General features: G+C 28.6%; 4 protein-coding genes and 1 long non-coding RNA gene across 8 annotated transcripts; 3 read left to right on the forward strand and 2 right to left on the reverse strand.

Annotated features, from left to right (window-relative positions):
* Nucleotides 1-257: 257 nt before the first annotated feature.
* On the reverse strand, nucleotides 258-8,027 carry LOC122627521 (katanin p80 WD40 repeat-containing subunit B1). 3 transcript variants are annotated; one of them, XM_043808671.1, is made up of 16 exons: nucleotides 7,621-8,024; nucleotides 7,203-7,333; nucleotides 6,763-7,107; nucleotides 6,500-6,690; nucleotides 6,266-6,416; nucleotides 6,032-6,189; nucleotides 5,833-5,954; nucleotides 5,563-5,616; nucleotides 5,394-5,410; nucleotides 4,870-5,060; nucleotides 4,167-4,464; nucleotides 3,900-4,082; nucleotides 3,743-3,819; nucleotides 3,579-3,653; nucleotides 1,922-2,041; nucleotides 258-1,828 (listed from the first exon to the last, which is right to left on the reverse strand). In XM_043808671.1, the coding sequence occupies exons 1-16, from the start codon at nucleotides 7,652-7,654 to the stop codon at nucleotides 1,696-1,698; spliced, it is 2,280 nt and encodes a 759-aa protein (XP_043664606.1). In that variant the 5' UTR covers nucleotides 7,655-8,024; the 3' UTR covers nucleotides 258-1,695. The 3 variants fall into 3 exon arrangements, with proteins under 3 accessions (XP_043664606.1, XP_043664604.1, XP_043664605.1); XM_043808669.1 differs by having other exon boundaries at nucleotides 4,870-5,410; XM_043808670.1 differs by lacking the exons at nucleotides 258-1,828; nucleotides 1,922-2,041 and adding an exon at nucleotides 3,080-3,312 and having other exon boundaries at nucleotides 4,870-5,410; nucleotides 7,621-8,027.
* A 183-nt stretch (nucleotides 8,028-8,210) lies between these two features.
* On the forward strand, nucleotides 8,211-9,485 carry LOC122627534 (UPF0598 protein CG30010). Of its 2 annotated transcripts, XM_043808695.1 has the most exons (5): nucleotides 8,211-8,361; nucleotides 8,460-8,673; nucleotides 8,743-8,791; nucleotides 8,898-9,118; nucleotides 9,192-9,485. In XM_043808695.1, exons 2-5 carry the CDS (start codon nucleotides 8,512-8,514, stop codon nucleotides 9,432-9,434), a joined length of 675 nt encoding a protein of 224 aa, XP_043664630.1. In that variant the 5' UTR covers nucleotides 8,211-8,361; nucleotides 8,460-8,511; the 3' UTR covers nucleotides 9,435-9,485. The 2 variants fall into 2 exon arrangements, with proteins under 2 accessions (XP_043664630.1, XP_043664629.1); XM_043808694.1 differs by having other exon boundaries at nucleotides 8,262-8,673.
* A 12-nt stretch (nucleotides 9,486-9,497) lies between these two features.
* Nucleotides 9,498-11,623, reverse strand: LOC122627526 (angio-associated migratory cell protein). The gene is made up of 8 exons (XM_043808679.1): nucleotides 11,519-11,623; nucleotides 11,124-11,379; nucleotides 10,781-11,037; nucleotides 10,557-10,701; nucleotides 10,220-10,419; nucleotides 9,963-10,127; nucleotides 9,704-9,885; nucleotides 9,498-9,641 (listed from the first exon to the last, which is right to left on the reverse strand). Exons 2-8 carry the CDS (start codon nucleotides 11,302-11,304, stop codon nucleotides 9,569-9,571), a joined length of 1,203 nt encoding a protein of 400 aa, XP_043664614.1. The 5' UTR covers nucleotides 11,305-11,379; nucleotides 11,519-11,623; the 3' UTR covers nucleotides 9,498-9,568.
* Nucleotides 11,624-12,526: 903 nt separating this feature from the next.
* Nucleotides 12,527-16,973, forward strand: LOC122627531 (glutathione-specific gamma-glutamylcyclotransferase 1). Its single transcript, XM_043808688.1, has 4 exons — nucleotides 12,527-13,418; nucleotides 15,021-15,056; nucleotides 15,325-15,587; nucleotides 16,545-16,973. Exons 1-4 carry the CDS (start codon nucleotides 13,266-13,268, stop codon nucleotides 16,825-16,827), a joined length of 735 nt encoding a protein of 244 aa, XP_043664623.1. The 5' UTR covers nucleotides 12,527-13,265; the 3' UTR covers nucleotides 16,828-16,973.
* A 903-nt stretch (nucleotides 16,974-17,876) lies between these two features.
* LOC122627535 lies at nucleotides 17,877-19,013 on the forward strand. Its single transcript, XR_006326867.1, has 2 exons — nucleotides 17,877-18,527; nucleotides 18,653-19,013. It is a non-coding gene; the product is annotated as an uncharacterized LOC122627535 (long non-coding RNA).
* Nucleotides 19,014-19,798: the final 785 nt, after the last annotated feature.

Raw genomic sequence — 19,798 nt, forward strand, 5'->3', positions numbered from 1 at the left:
TTTTTTTTGCTGAGCAAAGTAAACTTCGATAAGGGTACTCTTACGATAAAAAAGTAGGCGTTGATCGATGAGTATACAGATTGGATCGTTCTCTCTCACGATCAAAAATAGAAAAAAAAAAAAACGGCTTTCTACTTCGTTGCATGTATCAGTATTTTGCCAATATGTACATTATTCTAGGAGACACATAAAAACGAATTTTTTCATTAATAAAAGTTTCAATCGGGAGGATCAAGGAAACATAGAGAATCTCTTAATTTCTTTGTAAAGAAAGTTATTATTTTTGCTGTAATCAGACGAAGACATATTTTCGTTTATTTCATTTCTACAGCAATTATACGCTTCTTTTTTAAGAAAAACTTTTAACCGAAGGAAGTACGATAAAATCGAGATTGCATAACATGCAGGAGCGCTTTAAAATATTTACTTTATCATTTTACAAACGCATACATGCAGACACACACACACGTATAAGGACGCTCTAATCATTCTCTCTCTTTCTCCCCATTTTCTTCTAATTCTTTTCTTTACTTCTTTTTTCCGATTTATAAAAATATATTGGACGGAAGCCGCGACATGATTCTTTATACTTTTTAAGAAAAGAATAAAGTCGTTGTTAGGTACAGCGGTCGGTATTTGAGCGAGGGTCTCTGTCCTCTCGTCGGAGATCATCCGTAAATAAAAGAAATAAACTTGTGTGAAACTTGAGCAAAAAAAGACAAAAAAAATGAAGAAGAAGGAAGATATAGATCTACGCTGATATTGCACAATATAATTATTTACACGGTATATAGCGATTTTTCACACCTCGCTTCGTATGTACATAAGAGGACAGAATTTTTCTCATTATTGTTAAGATTAATATTGCAAGAAACGCGTCTTGTTTCTTTTTCTTGCAATAATATTAGAGTTCCATTTCATATAAATAAGGTTACGTAAATTACTGATATAATTACAAAGATTTTAGAGATACCTATAATTAGAACCCTTTATTAGTAAATGAGCGTAAATAGCTCTTGCAAAAATACAATTTTTATTAAACTAGCTAAGAAAGTTGTTACTCTTTTAATATTCGTTATGATTCGTTAACTTTCTCTCTTTCTCGTTTGTTTTCTTCTTGTTAATCATCATTTATTATAGTGAATTCACCAATGAAGTCACGCAGTATCGCATTTCTTTATCATGAATGAATAACTCACTGCACCCTTCATTCAGTCAAAACTGGCAAGAAACCGAGGACACAAAGTGTCGAAAGTAAGTGTAAAACTATTAATCATTCTTTCATACAGACGTTCTCTTCGATTTTTTTAATAAAACATATTCAAGTACGCAAAATAGAAGCAGCATTATTCGATTTTTTTGTCACTTTGTTTCGTGTTAATTGTTTACAATACTCTTACGTATGATCTTGATCGTTAATTACACGATCAATATAATTCAGTCAATTTTGTTAACAGATATCTCCCATGATTCTCGATACTGTATTCATCACGACACCGGAAGAAAACAAGGACCAAAGGCAAAGATACAAAATCCAAGTGCTCCGTATTTTAGCTTCAGCAAGATGTAATTGCAAGAAGCAGGCACTTCAAGAACATGATTGTCTACCTCCTTGGCCCTTCGCCATTGCGAGAAGTGATCGATGATGATGTTATTCAATAGAGTTCATGTACGTCTTAGACGCTGTCGTTTTCGTCACTCGAGACTTCTGATGAGGACACTTAATTCTCGGAAAGAAGCTCCTAGTTTACCCGGAGCTGATTGTTTTTTCAAAAGAATGCCACGTATCGTAGACAATTTCTCGTAACAAGAGAGGCACTTTTGATATCTGTAAAAACAAAATATAATGTGTTAATACATTCATATATATTAAAAAAAAACTTTTTTAGTATATCTTGATAGAAAAAAATATGTTACTAACCGTTCTTCTCGAGAAACATCGACGCCTATCGTATGAAGAGGTGCTTCTACATTTGACTTTATCACCGAAGCAAAATTACGTAAAATAAGTCTCAATGCCGATAAACCTACGGTTATGTATCTGAAAGAAAATGCTTCTTTTAATTCAATCATTATAAGATTTATCTCTTTTATAGTCAGTTAACGAAGCATGATCAAAAATGACACGGTTTAAAAAAAAAAATTCGAAGATGTGGGAGCGAGAGAACGCAAGAGCGAGAAAGTTGCGTTACGGCTACTAAGGTGTTACAAAATGAGTTATTGGACCATAACGATCCCAATAAATAACGAAAGCTACCAAAGACTCGTCCAAGCAATTCGATGTGCTTCCTGTTAGCCAACGATAAAGGGTTCGAGAGAACTCCCGTTTGAATCGGCGCAACGAATCATAAGCGAGCCCATAAATGCAGGACGCAACGAAACGATTATTTCTAACGCTTAACTTCACGGACTTCAAGAAATCAAATGCTATTCATGGAATTTTTCAACAAAACTAATTTTGGTATATTTCGTTTATGACATCATTCAATTTCATTTTATCTTTATTTTATTCTTTTCTTTCTCAATTATTCATTTACGATCGGTTTGTTATTAGTACATTAGAATCTTTTTCTTTTATAAACACACACACACACTTTTCTTTTTCTTAGGAAGATAGAATGTAGATAGTAAACGAAAAAAGCAAAGGGAGATTGAATAAGAAATTGGAAAATGGAGAAGGAGAAGTTCACCCCTATGACACGTGTACCCAAAAAGGTTTAGATTTTCATCGTATTATTTTTTTTCTCACATTTTTTTTCTCTACCAGAAGCAAAACCGAATATCGTATCGAATGAATCATGAAAATTAACAAGTATTTACATACAAATTGTGTCGTCTAATATTATCAAAATATGTATATATACATTTTTAGTCTTTTAAATATTCTCTCTTTCTCTCTCTCTCTCCCTGCCTTTCCCTCTCGTTTAATGTTGACCATATTAAATTAAAATTCAGTAATTGAAATAGAAATGAGATTTTAGAATGTAAGTAGATAGATGATTTTTACGTGTTACTTTATTTCATCTCAAAAAGAAACGCTTTTTTAGGGCTTAAAAAAAAGATTGAATACTCAAAGAGATACGTGATAGTTATTGTAATTTATCGAGGGAAAAAGCACGTTGATTGACAAACGAAAATCTATTAACATATGCACGCACGTTTAGCACTTCAAATTTCAATTGAACGAACAATGCGATTCGCAACACCAGGATTGAAATTCAAATTTGCATCTGTCAGTATCTTTCATTGTCTTGGCTAATTTGGCATACCCTCCTTTCTTACTGCACGCTTCGATCCGATTTCCCTGTCTCACTAAATTAGCCATTCCCATAGAAAGCAATAATAGTATACGTAAGTTCTATTGATTCTAACATAATGCTAAAGTATAGGTCCTTATGACATATATGTATTATTTAGTTTTAGGTTTAAGTGAATGGATTTATTTATAAGGAAATTTGAACACAGATTTTTTTGATTTCGTAAAAAAAATCAAAGTTCTTTTTATGATATATGATAATGTAAAATATTTAATTCCAAAAATTATTTTAAAAAGTAAACTAATTTCTAATAATACTCACATCTCATATTTACTTTGAACGAGTTCAGCAATAGGACCAAGAAGTAAATTACACAGATCCAAATTCCAGATAGTTCTGTAAATAAAAGATCATATGCATGAAGAAAGATTAATAGGAATAATAATTTCTGCTTGAACGTTCTTTATATAAATAATATTACTTACGGTTTTAACGTTAATATACCCAGGAGATCAACAATAATCGCAAGATCATTCATTGCCACCGCGGAATCTATGGCCGACTAAAATTTTAAGGAGTTTTACATTTTATTGTATATCATGTTTTCTATTACCATTTCGAACATGTGACAATAAAAAATACCTTAAGATCTTTATTATGCCAAAGCGAATAAACAATTTGTAAAGAACGATGTCTACTCGTGAGTACTGCCATCATTGGTTCGTGTCCGCGCATCATACTATTTAATACTTCTGCTTCTGACATCTCCGCAAGTACTCCCATTTGTGAATACACTAATCCAGTAGGTCCTGCATAACTACTTTTCTGCAAAACATTAATACATTAAATAAGAAACATTCGTTATAATTAGATCAATAAGCGATGAAAAATAAAAGATATAAAACTTACTGGTAAAAAAGTTTCTACGTCTAAACCAAAAGGCTTATCAGCACTCATTGGAACAAATTCTTCCTTTTCAATATCATCAATCGGTGATCTCAACTGAGTAACTGTATCCACTTTAGGCGTTGGAAGTACTTGTAGTTTATTGTTCTTCTTCGATGTTGACGTTCCTGTAGTCGCTGTATTTCGTGCGGACAGTGAAGCAGAATTAGCGAAATTTCTATTTAACGACGTTGACCTTGATTGCGCCGTGTTTGGTCTATTTAATGCAGGATCGGAGGGACTATGTCTTATATTATTAATTCTGCAAAATATAATATTATATAAAATATAAATATGCATGCTACGATTACTAAAATGATTCGTTTTACATCAAAGATGTGCAAACGTCGGAGTAAAAATGATTCTCCCACTATCATTTATATATATATATTGTTTCCACTCAAGTGTACTTCAGCGTTTTCAAATGTTATAATTCAGATGCAAATTTTTCATATGTAAACGAAACATAATAATATCGTGCATAATAATGTAATACAGTAACAACATTAAAAAGTGTTGATAGTGTTTTGATAGTAAAGTATTGATAATAGAAACAAGAATTGGCTAACAATAAGGAGAAACAAAAGGAAGAGTCAGAATAAGGTTCAATTACCTTCGTTAACAGACCTTGCACATCTTTGTTTTATATACAGAGATGTGTACTTACTGTACAGGATAATCACTTTCATAGCCTTGCTCACTCTCTCTACAACTGTTTTGGCGCTTCAAGTAATGCTTAGGAGAATCTGGACTGGGTACTCTATTTTTTAGCTTTCCATCATCCATAACAGGAATGACAGCCGCCATTGGTGCCACTCTTGGTGTTAATGTCGAGTTTGACCTTTGTGGCCCCAAAGGCTGTGATGGTATTGTTTCATTAGCTTGCACAGCTCTTTTTCCAGGAAAAGGAGTAATGTTTTGTTTAAGCGGTGGTATAGAAGCTAAATTTTTTGAAGATCTGTTTAGCATATTATTTGCTTGTAAATTTGCTCGAATTTGACTCGTTGTAGTAATTACATTCCTTTGTGTTGGTGGTGATGATCTTATTGGTTGAACACGAACTGGCACGGGTTTTGTTAGTGATAATGTTGTAACAGTTGGAGATGGAGATAATGATGATGGTATAGATGACATTTCATTTGATTCTACTGTACTTATATTTGATATAGATGTACATAGATTTTGTAGTACCTGTGGCTGCGAAGGATCTGAAATAGACATTTTCCAATCAATATTATAATCATTTTTGTTTTTTTTTTTATATAATATTCGTGTAATATTTTTAATACAAAATTAGGAAAATGTAGATCAAATATGAGTTAAAATAACAGAGACAAGTAGGAAGCTTTTACAGACTCACCTACATCTTGAGGCTCTTGGAAAGCCTCTGGTTCTGGTGGAGGTGTGCGAGACACTGAAACATATCATGCAGAGCATGCCCATTCACAAACGACATTCCATATTATCTAAGTTATATATATATATATATATATATATATATATATATATATATATATGAAAAATGCGACTAATAAGTATGCTATAAGTGATTAAAGATAAACTGATAGTAGAATCTACTAGGTAAAATCGTATAATGGACTAGAAAAATATGTAAAAAAGTAATCATTACGAGCTCTATTTGGCTGAAAGATATCTCGATATTCAGAAACATTAGGTATATCTGCATATGTCGCCTCATCCTCTGGATCTGTGCCTGACTTGTCCGCCTCCTCTATAGTTCGTACATCTAACCTATAAGTTCATGTTATTTACGTTTAAACCTTTTATCAAAACTATATATAATGCAGATACCATTAAATTATACTTACGTATGTTTTTTCAATTCTGGTGGCCGTTCTCTAGAAAAACTTTTCCTCAGTGAATTTCCATGATTAAATGGAGACAATGATACTCCTCCTAATGGTGCAATTTTTTTTAAATCACAGACATAAAGGATAATATTTGTAGTATGGCAACTTGCACCGATCTAAAATAAGCAATTATTCTATTGGTATACACTTATCACACTGTAAGAATAATATAATTTATGAATGTTTTGTTACCAATTGATTTTGAGCAACAGCTATATCCAGCACTTTGCCCCAGCCGGTTGGAACTGTATCTAAAGTTCTACCTGGCTCCCATCCATAGACCTTTAAAACATCATGACTACCAGCAAAAAGACATTCTCCTCCTTGACTGAAGTATAGGCATCTAGAGAAAATGTTTATAAGAAATATATAAAATATATTTATAGCTTAAATTAATTACTTACAATTCAAATTTATCTTACTCACCTTATTCCTGAAGAATGATTTTGCTCTGTGGAAGATACAAGCTGAAATGATTCCAAATCCCAAAAGTGAACTGTTCTGTCTGCACTTCCACTGGCTAATAAAAATTCATGTGGATGAAATTCTACAGTTAATGCTGGTCCCCTATGTTCTGAAAATTCTCTAAGTTGTCTTCCTGCTCTTAAATCCCATAACTACTAAAAATTATTTTGTGATATAATGTGTATAAAATTATATTTTCATTAAAAAAGATTATTAAAATTCACCTTCACCATGCCTTCCTCTCCTGCACTAGCAATCCATTGTCCATCAGGACTAAATTTTAAACTATTTACTGCTAGATTATGTCCTTTATAAGTAAAAATGCAACCTTTTCTTCTTATATCCCACAATTTTATTGCAGTATCTAAGCTTCCAGATGCCAATAGTTCCCCATAAGGATGAAAGTCCATACATTTTATTCCTGCTTTATGTCCTGTTAAAGTACGGGCTAATTTAGCATGTTCCAAGTCCCAAATTTTTAATGCCCCTGTCTGCGAACCAGCACATACTAAATCTTCAGTTTGGCCAAATCTTACACATTCTATTGAGGTAGTATGGCCACTTAGGCTCTATAAAAAAAAAATATATGATTACTTTATAATATAAAACAAATAAAATAGTTATTATAAATATATAAAAAATAAATAATATTTTTTTAAAATACCATAATACAATTTGGTTTCCCAACTGCCCATAAATTGACTTTTTTGTCATCGCCACCAGTAACTAAAACACGACCAGATTTATGTCCCAATGCCAAACAATTGACATTTGACGAATGGGCAACAAAATCCTCTGTAAGAAAAAAGATATTTATCATTTTAAAAAGAACACTGTTACAAGAACATTGTTAATTTATAACATTATATGGCATGTTCATAGAATAACACAAAGCTATGACTATAATTAGAGAACACTGAATATAGACGTGTAGGTGTAGACTTACTATCCTTTAATAAACATTATTGTTTACTTCAAATTTAATCGACGATTTGAAATATCTAAGATCCTCATTCTGTATCATTTCTATTTAAAAAAAGAAGACAACACAAATAAAAACAATCATTGTAAAGAATGCTTACGGAGTTTCCAAGATCTCTTCGTGGACGAAGCCATATTCCGGGACCGACAAGATTGCGTTGTACACGACTTATTTGGGAGGAACAACAGTCTGAGATTTTAGATCGTAGAAGTACGATATCTTTTTACTTGAATTTAAATGTAACATTTTTACTTGTTATATCTTTATCTCCGAGTAAAACATTCGTCAACTTGATGACATCTCCTACTTTAGGCCGGCTCTAATATTACTATTCCCATCAATTTTAACTCTTTTTGGAAACTTGATTTCACCTATTCGTCGTATCTCATTTCTTGAATCTCTGACTGTGTCCGTGAGTAGCGATGTGAAGTGACGTTGAAAAATATCGAATTACTTCAGAATCGAACTTACGCTGCAATCGATTATGCTAAACACCGTCGAATGACACTTTTACTTAAATAAACTAAGGACTTAAACAAGCGCGGTTTCTTCATTCGAAAACAAAATAATTATAAATGATGAAATAGAAAATCTTGAAATCGTAATAACACGATAAATTACATATAATCGCCGTTATTATAATATAATTGTACTTGTTTTACGGCAATCGATATCAAGATACGATATCGATTGTTGAAAAACCAACAGCAGACTGATATTATATATAATAATTAGACATACATGTAACATGGAAATGTGCATGTATATGTCTATCATGCGATACTCGAAAGATTGCGCAAAATGCACATACACCACGATATTAAAATTAATAAATAATGAGATTCTAATTACTTTGCGTGGATTGCTTGCGCTGCGTATTAGTGTTTACATTATGATCATAAAAAATTATTAATTTAAATAATTATATCGTGATTACAGACGAATTAACAGAATCAAGACGGAATTGAAATAAATAATAATAATCAGGGACATGTTTACTTTGTCGAATATATACTTTAATAGAATAGTTATGAATACGCGAAAATTTTCTTCTTATAAGATATATGAACGAAGTTATATGACTTATATACAAGGCCAATCACCAGAACCACATATACGAGAATACTTTTATTATATTGATCATCAAGGCATGGTATGATGCATTACTTTTTCTAGTTTTATCAAATCTATTATTATTAAATCGTTATCTTATTACTTACAGCTGTTCTTAGATGATGTTCGTACAAAAAATTTTACATCCTGTTTTAAAGGTATATTTGTGCATGTTACACCTAATAACGTAAATAAATTAAAAATTTTCTTGATAAGTCAAATGTAGTTCTATTTACAGATGGCAAACATAAAATATCATTTCAGACAAAAAATTTTTGGCTTTCTTCTTTAAAAGACTCAAAATAAATAATATTGGACGACATACACAAGAATTTCCTTATGTCTCTCTTTGTGGTCCTGAAAGGAACTTTATAAAATGCGATGATCTCCCTATAGTTTTCACGAAAATTATTCAAAAAGAAAATGTAGAAATTGATAAAGAGGAGGATTGGTTTGGCTATTCGCACGCTGAGGAGTTTTTGATGGTAAACGACATAAATCAGATATATATACATTCACATCTGAGCATAACGTAGGTTATACGATTGATATTTATAGGTACCATTTGAACCAGAAAAATTATTTATGGATTGTAATTCAGGTAGAGTATATCATCCTGCACCTGAAAAAGTAGGAGGCATTGGTCTGGTTAGATCCAAAATGGCTATTGAACTGAGTGTTTTTTTCTGTTTTGAAAATGGTGAAGAACAAGGTCCAACTCATTTTCAATGGAAAAATAACAAATACGTAATTGATACTGAGTGGTATAAAAACAGTGTGAAGTATAAAGATTGTCCTTAAAAGTTACATTTTTATTGGAAAGGGAATAAAAAAGATGACCATTTTCTTAATGTGTGTGTGTGTGTGTGTGTGTGTGTATATATTTATATTTAAGAACATAACAAATTTTTTAAATACCTAAATATCATATTACATTAAAACAAATTTGCAATATTAAATATTCTTGCAGTAGAATCATCAGATGTTGTTAGTACAATTTGTCCTTCTCTGAAAAAGTGTATAGATTAAATCGTTTTATTTTTTTATTAAACATTATTATTAATACTTACTCAGCTATGTATAAGTCAAGAATATCCTCAGAATGTCCTGTAAGTAGTTGTAAACATTGTCCATTTCTTGCATCAAAACATCTGAGAGTACCATCGAGTCCACCAGAAAAAAGCAGTGATGTAGTACCTCTCCATAGAACTTTACTTATACCACTTTCTTGTTCTATTTTATGTCGAAGTACCTATACATTTTTTAAAGACATAATAGGTTTCTTACATAAAACCAAAGGTCTTTTTTTAAATGAAGTATACATCATACCTGTTTTGAAATATCCCAAATAAAAATTTCTCCATTTAAACTACCCGTTGCAGCTACTTGAAATGCTGGATCTTTACAGAAAGCCACTGTTTCTATCCAATTACTATCAGAATCTTTCATGTCAGTTTCTTGTTCACTATTAAGATTTTGTAATATGGATATTATCTAAAGAAATTTAAAAAGACATTTATCTTCTTAACAGTAAATTTATTAATCATATAATATAATTATATTAAATAATTGTTTCTTTCAATTACCTTTCCTGTATGTGACATACTAAGAATAGTTTTTCCATCTACTGCTGCAGATAATATCAAATTATTATCTAAATAACAATCAAGTGCTGTTATGGTTGCAGTATGACCTATATTTGAAGGGATACATGATAACACAGTATTTGTTTTTAAGTCAAATACACGGATTGTACCATCTTCATATCCAACTGTAAGCCGTTTGCCTGGTGACACATATATGTGTAAATATATATATATATATATGTAAATATATATATATATGTAAATATATATATATGTAAATATATATATATATATATATATATATATTTGTAGATAAAAAGTTTTAAACATTCGTTACCATCAGGTAAGATTACTCCTGCTTCTGCTCTGTATCCATAACCTTGTAAAACTTTGCAATCCCCATCAGGTACTTTCCACATAAAAACTTCACCATCTACAGACCCTGCGATTAAAACATTAGCTGCCATGTGCCATTTCATCCACTGTAAAAAAGATAATGCAAGTCCTTATATATTAACATAAACTTATTATATGAAAACATTAATATAAAAGAATATTTACAGTAGTATCTCCCATATTATAATTCCAGACAGAACATTTATCACTTAATCTCCATAATTGTATTACACCACTCATATCACCAGTTGCCAAATAAGTTTCATCAAAATTAAATTCAGCAAATATAACACTATCTTTATGACCGGTGCAATTTAGGATTATTTCTCCAGATGTTGTATCCCAAACATAAGCTTTATCTTCTTCTCCTCCAGTTACAGCAAACTTTCCAGCTTTACTTAAAGAACCGCAAAAGACAGAACCTGATGTTAGAATAAATTTATTTAAACCTCTTATAGTCTCTTATACTACAAGTTCATAGAGTTACAAAACTATAACATTTACCAACCAGATTTGTGCCCAATAAATACAAAAGATGCATCTCCTTTTTCTGGATCTTTCTCCATTGCTTCTTCATCATTGACTGTATCAGAATCTATCACTTCAATTACATCTTCATTGTATATAAAATCCTCTTCATCTATTTGACTTATTGCATCAGGAGATGGTGAAACTGTGTCTCGTTTCATCGTGTTTTAAAAAAAGTACTTATCAATGTAATAATACTTTTTTAGAAGAAAGATTTTTTTAGAAGTTAGTGGAATCTGTATTTGTAATAAGAAACACAAATGACAGAATTACTAAACACTGCAAATAGATTTAACGTGATATAACAAACAATCGTTGACATTTAAATACGTCAACTTATCATGCTTGATTTTATATATCGAGATTAAAACTCACTATTTATATGCTATATAATAGTATGCATATATAATGTGTGTATGTGTAAAGTCGCGTTTACATTTAGTTGATATTCTAAGTGTTTGAAGTTACTATCTGATATTTGCCATAAAAAAAATTTCGATAGTGTTATCAGAGCTATCTGGCGACAAACCGGGAATTTATTTATCATTACAAAACAAATAAACTTTTGTTCGTCGATAAGTTGGATCACATTTAGTAGAAAATCAATGGAAATTTAAACGTTTTTTAAGTTGAATAAATGTTTTAATTTTTTTAATTCAACATACTTAATTCGTCTTCGAAATGTATAAAAAATAAAGACCATTATCAAAATCACAAGAAGTAATTATATGTACATAAAAAATTAAATCTCATATAATCTTAAAAAGAATTCAATTGATCACTTTATTTTTATAACCTAATAACTATTCCCTCTATAATTTGATTTTATTGCTCGGAGATTATCAATGAATGAACTAACGACTAAAATGCGTCAATTGTTCGAAATGTTTCATCATCCTTCCGACTTTCCTCTCTTACTCTGATTTTCTATCCACCCTCTCTTTTTTGCGAATTCCGCTTCTCTTTCTGTTTTTCTCCCTCTTACTGAAGAAGCGCAGAAGCATTCAATGCTCAAACTAGTCGACAGTCTTGGCTCGTCCTCCGTGCCGCGGTTACATAGAGTGAATTTTTGTTAATATTTTATTATATAAATGTACAATATATAACCTTTCAAAATACGAATGAAAGAGCCTTGAGTGTGCTTTGTATTTGATTGTTTCTTTGAACTTTTGTATTTCGTAATCGGTCAAAGATCTTTAAAGATAAGGTAGGTATCTTCTTTAACAGAATATCGGAGTACATTAAAAAAAAAAAAAAAAAAAAAAAAAAAAAAAAAAAAAAAAAAAAAAAAAAAAAAAAAAAAAAAAAAAAAAAAAAAAAAAAAAAGTACTTTTTACAATAAATGTTTTCTAAATAACAATAAAACAGTTTAGTGATGAGAAAGATAGAAAAAAAAGGAGACAAAGAAATAATATAATTTATATTTCGATAAGAGCTCGTTGATAAAAATACATACAGTGCAAAGAAGAAGAAGAAGAAGAAGAGATTGAAGGTCGACAATTTATATCGAAGATAAGAGAGTTAAAAGCACGTGGCACGTGTGGACTTGGAAAGTTTTCGACTACCGGTACAAGTGATCGACATTGGATCGATGGAAACGAGCGTAGGGAACGCCTCTTACGATATTCATTATTCGCGAAATTCAAAATTATCGTGTGAAGGAAAAAAAGAAGAAATAGAATTAGAAGTAGCAGAAGAAAAGATTCAAAGTTCATCAGTCGAAATAAATCAACGAATTGTTATTTACATTTTATCATTAAGTTGAAGTTATGGGAAAGTTCTCGCAAAATAAAAGAGACATTTTAATGAGTAAAAAGAAAGACAATTATTTATTTTATTATTTTTTAATAAACCTTTATCCATTTGCAACAGCGATGGAATGGCCAAAGTTTATATATATATTTTATTCGCCGTTTTTATTCACGTATAATAATTAAAATGAACAATAGAATAAACGCAAATTCAAAAAGATCGTTAATATTGAATAAAACAAAGTTTTCGAATTGATGATGATAAGTATTTCTGCCGACAAAGAAGGGGAAAATTATTGATAGTTATCGGAAGATGACTGAACGTTTGTCTAAATCTATACTGATATTACGATAAATAATTATTAATAACGATGGATAACAACAATGGTCTTTGGATTTTTGGTTACGGGTCTCTCTGCTGGAATCCCGGTTTCGAGTATACTAACAGTACAACTGGTTTTGTAAAAGGATTTGCCAGACGATTTTGGCAAGGAAACACAACTCATCGTGGTACAACGGAGAAGGTAAGTTTGGTAACTATTTCTACAACGTAAATACTTTTATCATCTTATGACGTCAATGATCACGCTCGTGAATATTTTGCGAATATAATGTTCTCTTTTGAGAATTTGTATAAAGGTCGATTCATACATAATAATTCATTTCGATCAAAGTGATTCTAACATCATTATATATAAATTAAATGTATACATTCACACATTTACGTTCAGTCTCCTTGTCAGTTCAATCACCGATCCGACTATACACAATTCTTCTAATATAAATTACGAAGTTCGAGTTGAAACCGAACTGAAATGTATGAATCGACCTTAACATGTTACTCGGCATCTAATTTTTGTTCTTTTTTTTTCTTGTAAATTAATACTAACGTTTCTTTTTCAAAAGATAATAATAACGATTATTTGTTCAAATGCTTTGCCTTTGTGTATATGATCGAATTGTATAAAAAATAATAATTAAAATTCTATCGCATCGGAGTGCTTTTATCAAATTTATTTCCTTTGTTTCTTCGATGTATTTTTACATAATTTCTTATCGAGACTTTTTAAAGTGTATGAGATTAATTAGAATATTGCCTGTGATACGACGTATATATATATATATATATATATATATATATATATATATATATATGTATATGTATATGTATATAACAAAACATTTCAGTTTTACATGACAACAATAATTTTCATGAATATCTCCTATGATACGATTATTACATATATTTTTTTTTAATATACAATTCTGATAAAACGTTTCAGTTTTACATGATAACAATAATTCTCATAAAATTTGAGAGAATTTTGTTCATGATCTGACATTATTCCATGCTATATCACGCGGCCTTTCGAATGATAAAATTAATCTATATAAGATTGATTGAAAGTCCAAAGGTACATTAATAATTAATGAAAAGATTTTTTTTTCTTTCTTTATTATTAAACAAAGACAAAAAATTGTATATATTTTTATAAATTATAAGAAAAATTTATCATAAATTAATTTATTAAAATTATTTATAAACTATAAAAAAAATTTATTATATTAGAAATAAAAATCACGACATCAATATCGAGGTAATTAAAATATCATTTGTATTTGTTTAACAATATTATTTTCACATTTCCATTAGATATTTAATATTATATTACAAATATAATAATGCAAATAGTTTTGATAAGGGAGTAATAAAATTAAATAAATCAATAAGCATATTAAAATTTTTTGCATAAATTATCATATCAAATAAGGAGAAAGTTGTCGTCTTTTGATAAATATTATAAAATTACCTCTCGTTTATACTAAGTTTAACCAGTTAGAAACCGGTATAAACTGATATCTATATATGTGTTACGTTTTACATTTCCACAGAATATCATACATACGTGTGTGAACCTACACGTGTATGTTCACAGTAAAACGATATAAAATATTGCCATGCTATCTTTAACGTTTTTGCATGTATGTATATACATACATATTTCAATTTCATTTAGATAGTTGATAGATAAACCCATATGGCACCACGAATAATAGTTAAAATTTATAAAAGTAAACAAAGAAATTTGTTTAACAAATTGTGTAAATAAGATTTATTTTTTCAGCCCGGTCGTGTTGCTACTTTGGTAGAACAGAAAGAGGTAAATGAAATTTTATTTGTTTTTTTTTCTTATTTTTCTTTTTTTAAATATTTACAATAGTTTGTTTTTATTTCTTTTTAATTGTACGTATAGTTTTGACAGATGTTCAACAAAAGAATTTGACTTTTACAATTTTAATAAAACAAATATTATATTTATTCATATAAAATAATATTATATTGTAAATATATTTAATTTTAACTTGAAGTAATGATTATCGTATAAAATTTCTCTATCATAATTATATATTTTATTTATTAATTAACAGGGTATCGTTTACGGTCGAGTTTTTCAAGTAACAAATAACACGGCTTTACCTTATTTACAAAAAAGGGAATGTTCCTTGGGTGGGTATCTCACAATTATTTCGACGTTTCACACTCGTGATGGTAACAGAAGCTTTCCGGTAATCATTTATATAGCCACTAAAGAGAATCAACATTGGCTTGGGGAAGCATCGCTACGTAACATAGCGAAACAGATTACAGAATGTTCGGGATCAAGTGGACACAACGTTGAATATCTCTTACGGTAAAAAAATTTTTATCGAAGTTTATAAATAAAAACATATTTTGTTTATAATAATTACAAAATAATTGTTTTAGCAATTACATTAAAAAGTATTTATACACATATATACAGGATGTTACCATTTTTTTCCCGCCAAACTGCTGTTTCAGAAATAAGAAAAAAAATGTGTATATAAATAGAAACTACAAATGCTTTATGAAAAAGTTGTAACAAAAATTATATTTTTATTATCAATATGATATTGTAAAACGACGATCTATTGTATTTTCTTTACTATTATTATTCCATTGTATTATGGTATTTCGAAATGTCCACCATTTACGTTGCATTTGAATTGCCGTTGAAAGATTTAAATCTGTGTAGATTTTTTTATGACCGTACGTCATTATTTTAACTTTCTCTTATAAATGTTGCTTTATCGGTTCATAATATCCTTAATAAGAAATTATTATCTTTATGAATTGCATAAAGCGTGCCATTCACAAAAATGTAGTCTCTTTTATTATATATCTTTTAATGCTACTGTACACACAAGTGTATTACGTATAAATAATAAGAATACACAGTTATCATTTTATTTAATTTTTATTATAACTTTTTAATAAAGTATTTATATAACATTTACATTATTATTACAATTACAAAATATACATTATTTCTCATATCTACTCGTAAAATATATTGGCACAGTTTGGTAGAAAAAATCTGAAATAATCTACACACGCGCGCGCACACACACACACCGCTATTCTCCTAATTATTAAAAAAAATACTAGCTTATATTAAAAAGTAATTGCTAGTATGTTTAAATAATACATTTATTTGTTCAAATAAATTTGTTTATATAAATAATAAATAAAACAATTATTTAAAACTTACTTTTTCAATTTAAATCGCGATGCAAATATGTCATTAGCAAAGTAATTTTTTTTTAATTATTTTTACATTTCATTACAGATTAGCAGATTTTATGCATAATTATATACCCGAGGCACAAGACGAGCATCTTTTTACGTTGGAATTGTTCGTACGATCGATTATAAAGGAGCAAAGTATGTGTTTAACTACCCTAATGGGAGACAGAGAATTCATTATTGACCTTGAAAATGCCGAACAGGATCAGTTGGAAGTAGATCGTGACAATGCGAACATTCACAATGATGTCAATCGTGTTATGGAAAACTCTTTTCAATATGCGTCTAGAGTACCACCTCAGACATTGCGTTGTCTTAAAATGTAAAATGTGAATTAAAGAATTATTTCATTTAACGATTTAACAACAATTTAATAGAGAATAGAGATTTATTCTCGTTACGCCTAATAGACAATAATACTTTTATACATTTGACAAACAATCATATATATTTCATTATATATAATACATATGACCGTTTTCTTTTTCCCCCCCCTTTTTTTTAAATAACAAATCTATTCATCATCGATAAGCTTTATACACACGCGCGCGCATACATATACATTTGTACATAAATTATAATTTAATTACAATTTATGTACAATTTAAATGATAAATATTTCTGGCAGCTAACAATTAAATATTAATTCTAATTTTATACGAATTATATATTGCTCCTACATTTTCAAGTTGAAAATAATATTGCTATTATACAAATATACAATTTTGTATATTGATATTTTGTATATTGAATTTGTTGTACATCACAATCACAATGCAATACAAAAAATCTTTTATGAAATAATATTATAGTTGAAAATAAAAGCAGAAGTGAAATTTACATTGGTTACAATCTTTATTGATACCTACTCCATTTTTCATTTTACTTGACATTTTTACATTTATTCACTTTACGTAGTTGTAAAAGACATTTTGTATATACACTAACAAATTTTACGTATCCATCAAAATAATCAATATATGAAGCATTTAAAAAGAGAAAGAGACAGATTTATTTAAATATTACATCAATATTAATGTAACATGAATACAGAATATTCTGTTGTTTTATTTTAATCTGCAATTTTGATAAGAAAAAATGTCAAAATCAGTCAATTTCAACCGTCACTATTTTACTGATAGAAGCAATGGAAAAATGTAGCAACTTTTTTATATTATAAATGTACTGCTTGTAGAATTGTATGTTATAATTCATGAATGCATAGAACTAATGTTTATTTTAATTCAAATTGTAAAAATGTTGTTTAAACACTATGTATTTTTAAACAATTTCTTTTTAATATTTTATTTTTAATGGATTTACATTAATGAAATGATAAATAGAAATAAATTAATAAAAAATATTGCAAAATTAATCTTTCAAAAAGAATATATAATTTTTAAAATCTTAAATGATAAAATATTAAAAAGTTAATAAAAAAATCTCAAATAACATAAATACAAAGTTCATAAAATTATCTTTTAATCAATATTTCCATATACTTACGCGTGTCTACCAGGGTCAGCTGTTTCGGCGAAAAATGAGTTTTATTAGCACGAAAACATTAGAAACAAAAGGGATAACTCTTTTATTATGTAAATACGACCGTTAGATAGCGTCTTTGTATTTTAGCTAAGTTTAATGATGTTGATTTTTATTACTAAATAACTTTATGAGCACATTGCAATGAACATCGTGATTTTGATTTTTATTACTAGATGGCTCCATGACTTTATTATAAGATGACTATGTGATACTAGTAGCGTTCTTTTTTGATAAACCGCTCTAGTATTTTATATTTTTATTCTCCTACTTAATTCATTCATTATGTTTCGTTCAAAGCATGTTTGACTTCAGTGACCGATATAGAAAAATATGAATTATAAGCATGAATATAAGTAAGAGAATACAGCACCTATTATGTCGACGTATAAGCCTATCCTCTAAGTGATAAAAAAACTATAGATGTATTTCTTATCCCTATCGTTATTTTCATTTGCAATGAGCAAATGATTACTCCGTAATTGTATGTATTATTATTTAAGTATAACTCAATTATATTTCATTTACATTTTAAGATTACAGATTGTTTAAGTAATTATAAAATAATTATAAATTATAATATATTGTTAAATAAATATATTGTTTCAGTTTAGTCGGATAGAAAGAACTAATTTGATGTTTACTCATAGGAATACAAAAGAATACTAATCAAATGTTATAATTCGGTCAAAAGTTCATTTTTGTTAATAATTTTTTGGCAATTTTAAGTTTGAAAATTAAGTATACCGAAATATTAAATTAAAATTACTTTATATTCATCGTATTTTACGAGTTATCTAAAGTTTAAAAAAATATACAGACTTAATTATTATAATTTATTGTTATATATTATCAATAACTAGTAGAGTTTACTATAGGACTGTAAATATCTTCAATGAATGTTAAATAATCAAAAAAATGGTATTGTAAAATACTATTTAAGCATGATATGAAAATCAGTAGTGAGGTACAAACTTCTCTTTTTTATTACAAATTCCATGGGGCGCCACTTTGCAAAATTTATATTTGATGAAAAATAAAAATATCATTTATGCCAACAATGAATTAAGGCATAATTCTTGACTGATTTTGATGAACAAGATCTTATTTTAAAAATGATGGTTTAAACGTGAAGACGACTTTATTGAATTTTTGACAAAACTTTATTTTTATGTATAAACTATTCTCGAAAAAATTTTATTTTTTCTTACATTTTTTTAAAGAAAATAAAAAATTTGAAAAAGTCGTATTCTCATTTAATCTTTATGTCTGGGTTTGTTATTAGCGTAAACTATTATAAAATTAGGTATAATAAACAGTCTTAATTTTTACCGCAAAATGGTGAGCTATTGCAACTTACATACATTTTGTGTATGTGTGTATATATAAACTACATAAATAAATACAATAAATCTTTAGAATATTTTCCTTATAATTTCTAAGTATTTCTTATGCACTTTTACAATATTATATATCTCTAGACATATTACAGAATATTTAAAATATTACAATGTATTGTTTGTTGAAAAGTTATACAAATAATAATTTGTTAAGTGATATTTCGAAAAATGTCTCGTTGGTTATAAATAATGCGTTTATAATTAATAATTAAATTTTAATGTTAATTTTCTTTTTTATAAAAATAGTATACAGATAGAACCTATTAGTGTTTATGGTTTAATGATTGTAAAATTCCCTTTAGTGTTTATTTTAAACAACTACATTTTAACATATTTAACAAAAGACGTTATATAT

Source organism: Vespula pensylvanica, chromosome 3 (assembly GCF_014466175.1).
Source record: "Vespula pensylvanica isolate Volc-1 chromosome 3, ASM1446617v1, whole genome shotgun sequence".
NCBI classification, from domain to species: domain Eukaryota; kingdom Metazoa; phylum Arthropoda; class Insecta; order Hymenoptera; family Vespidae; genus Vespula; species Vespula pensylvanica.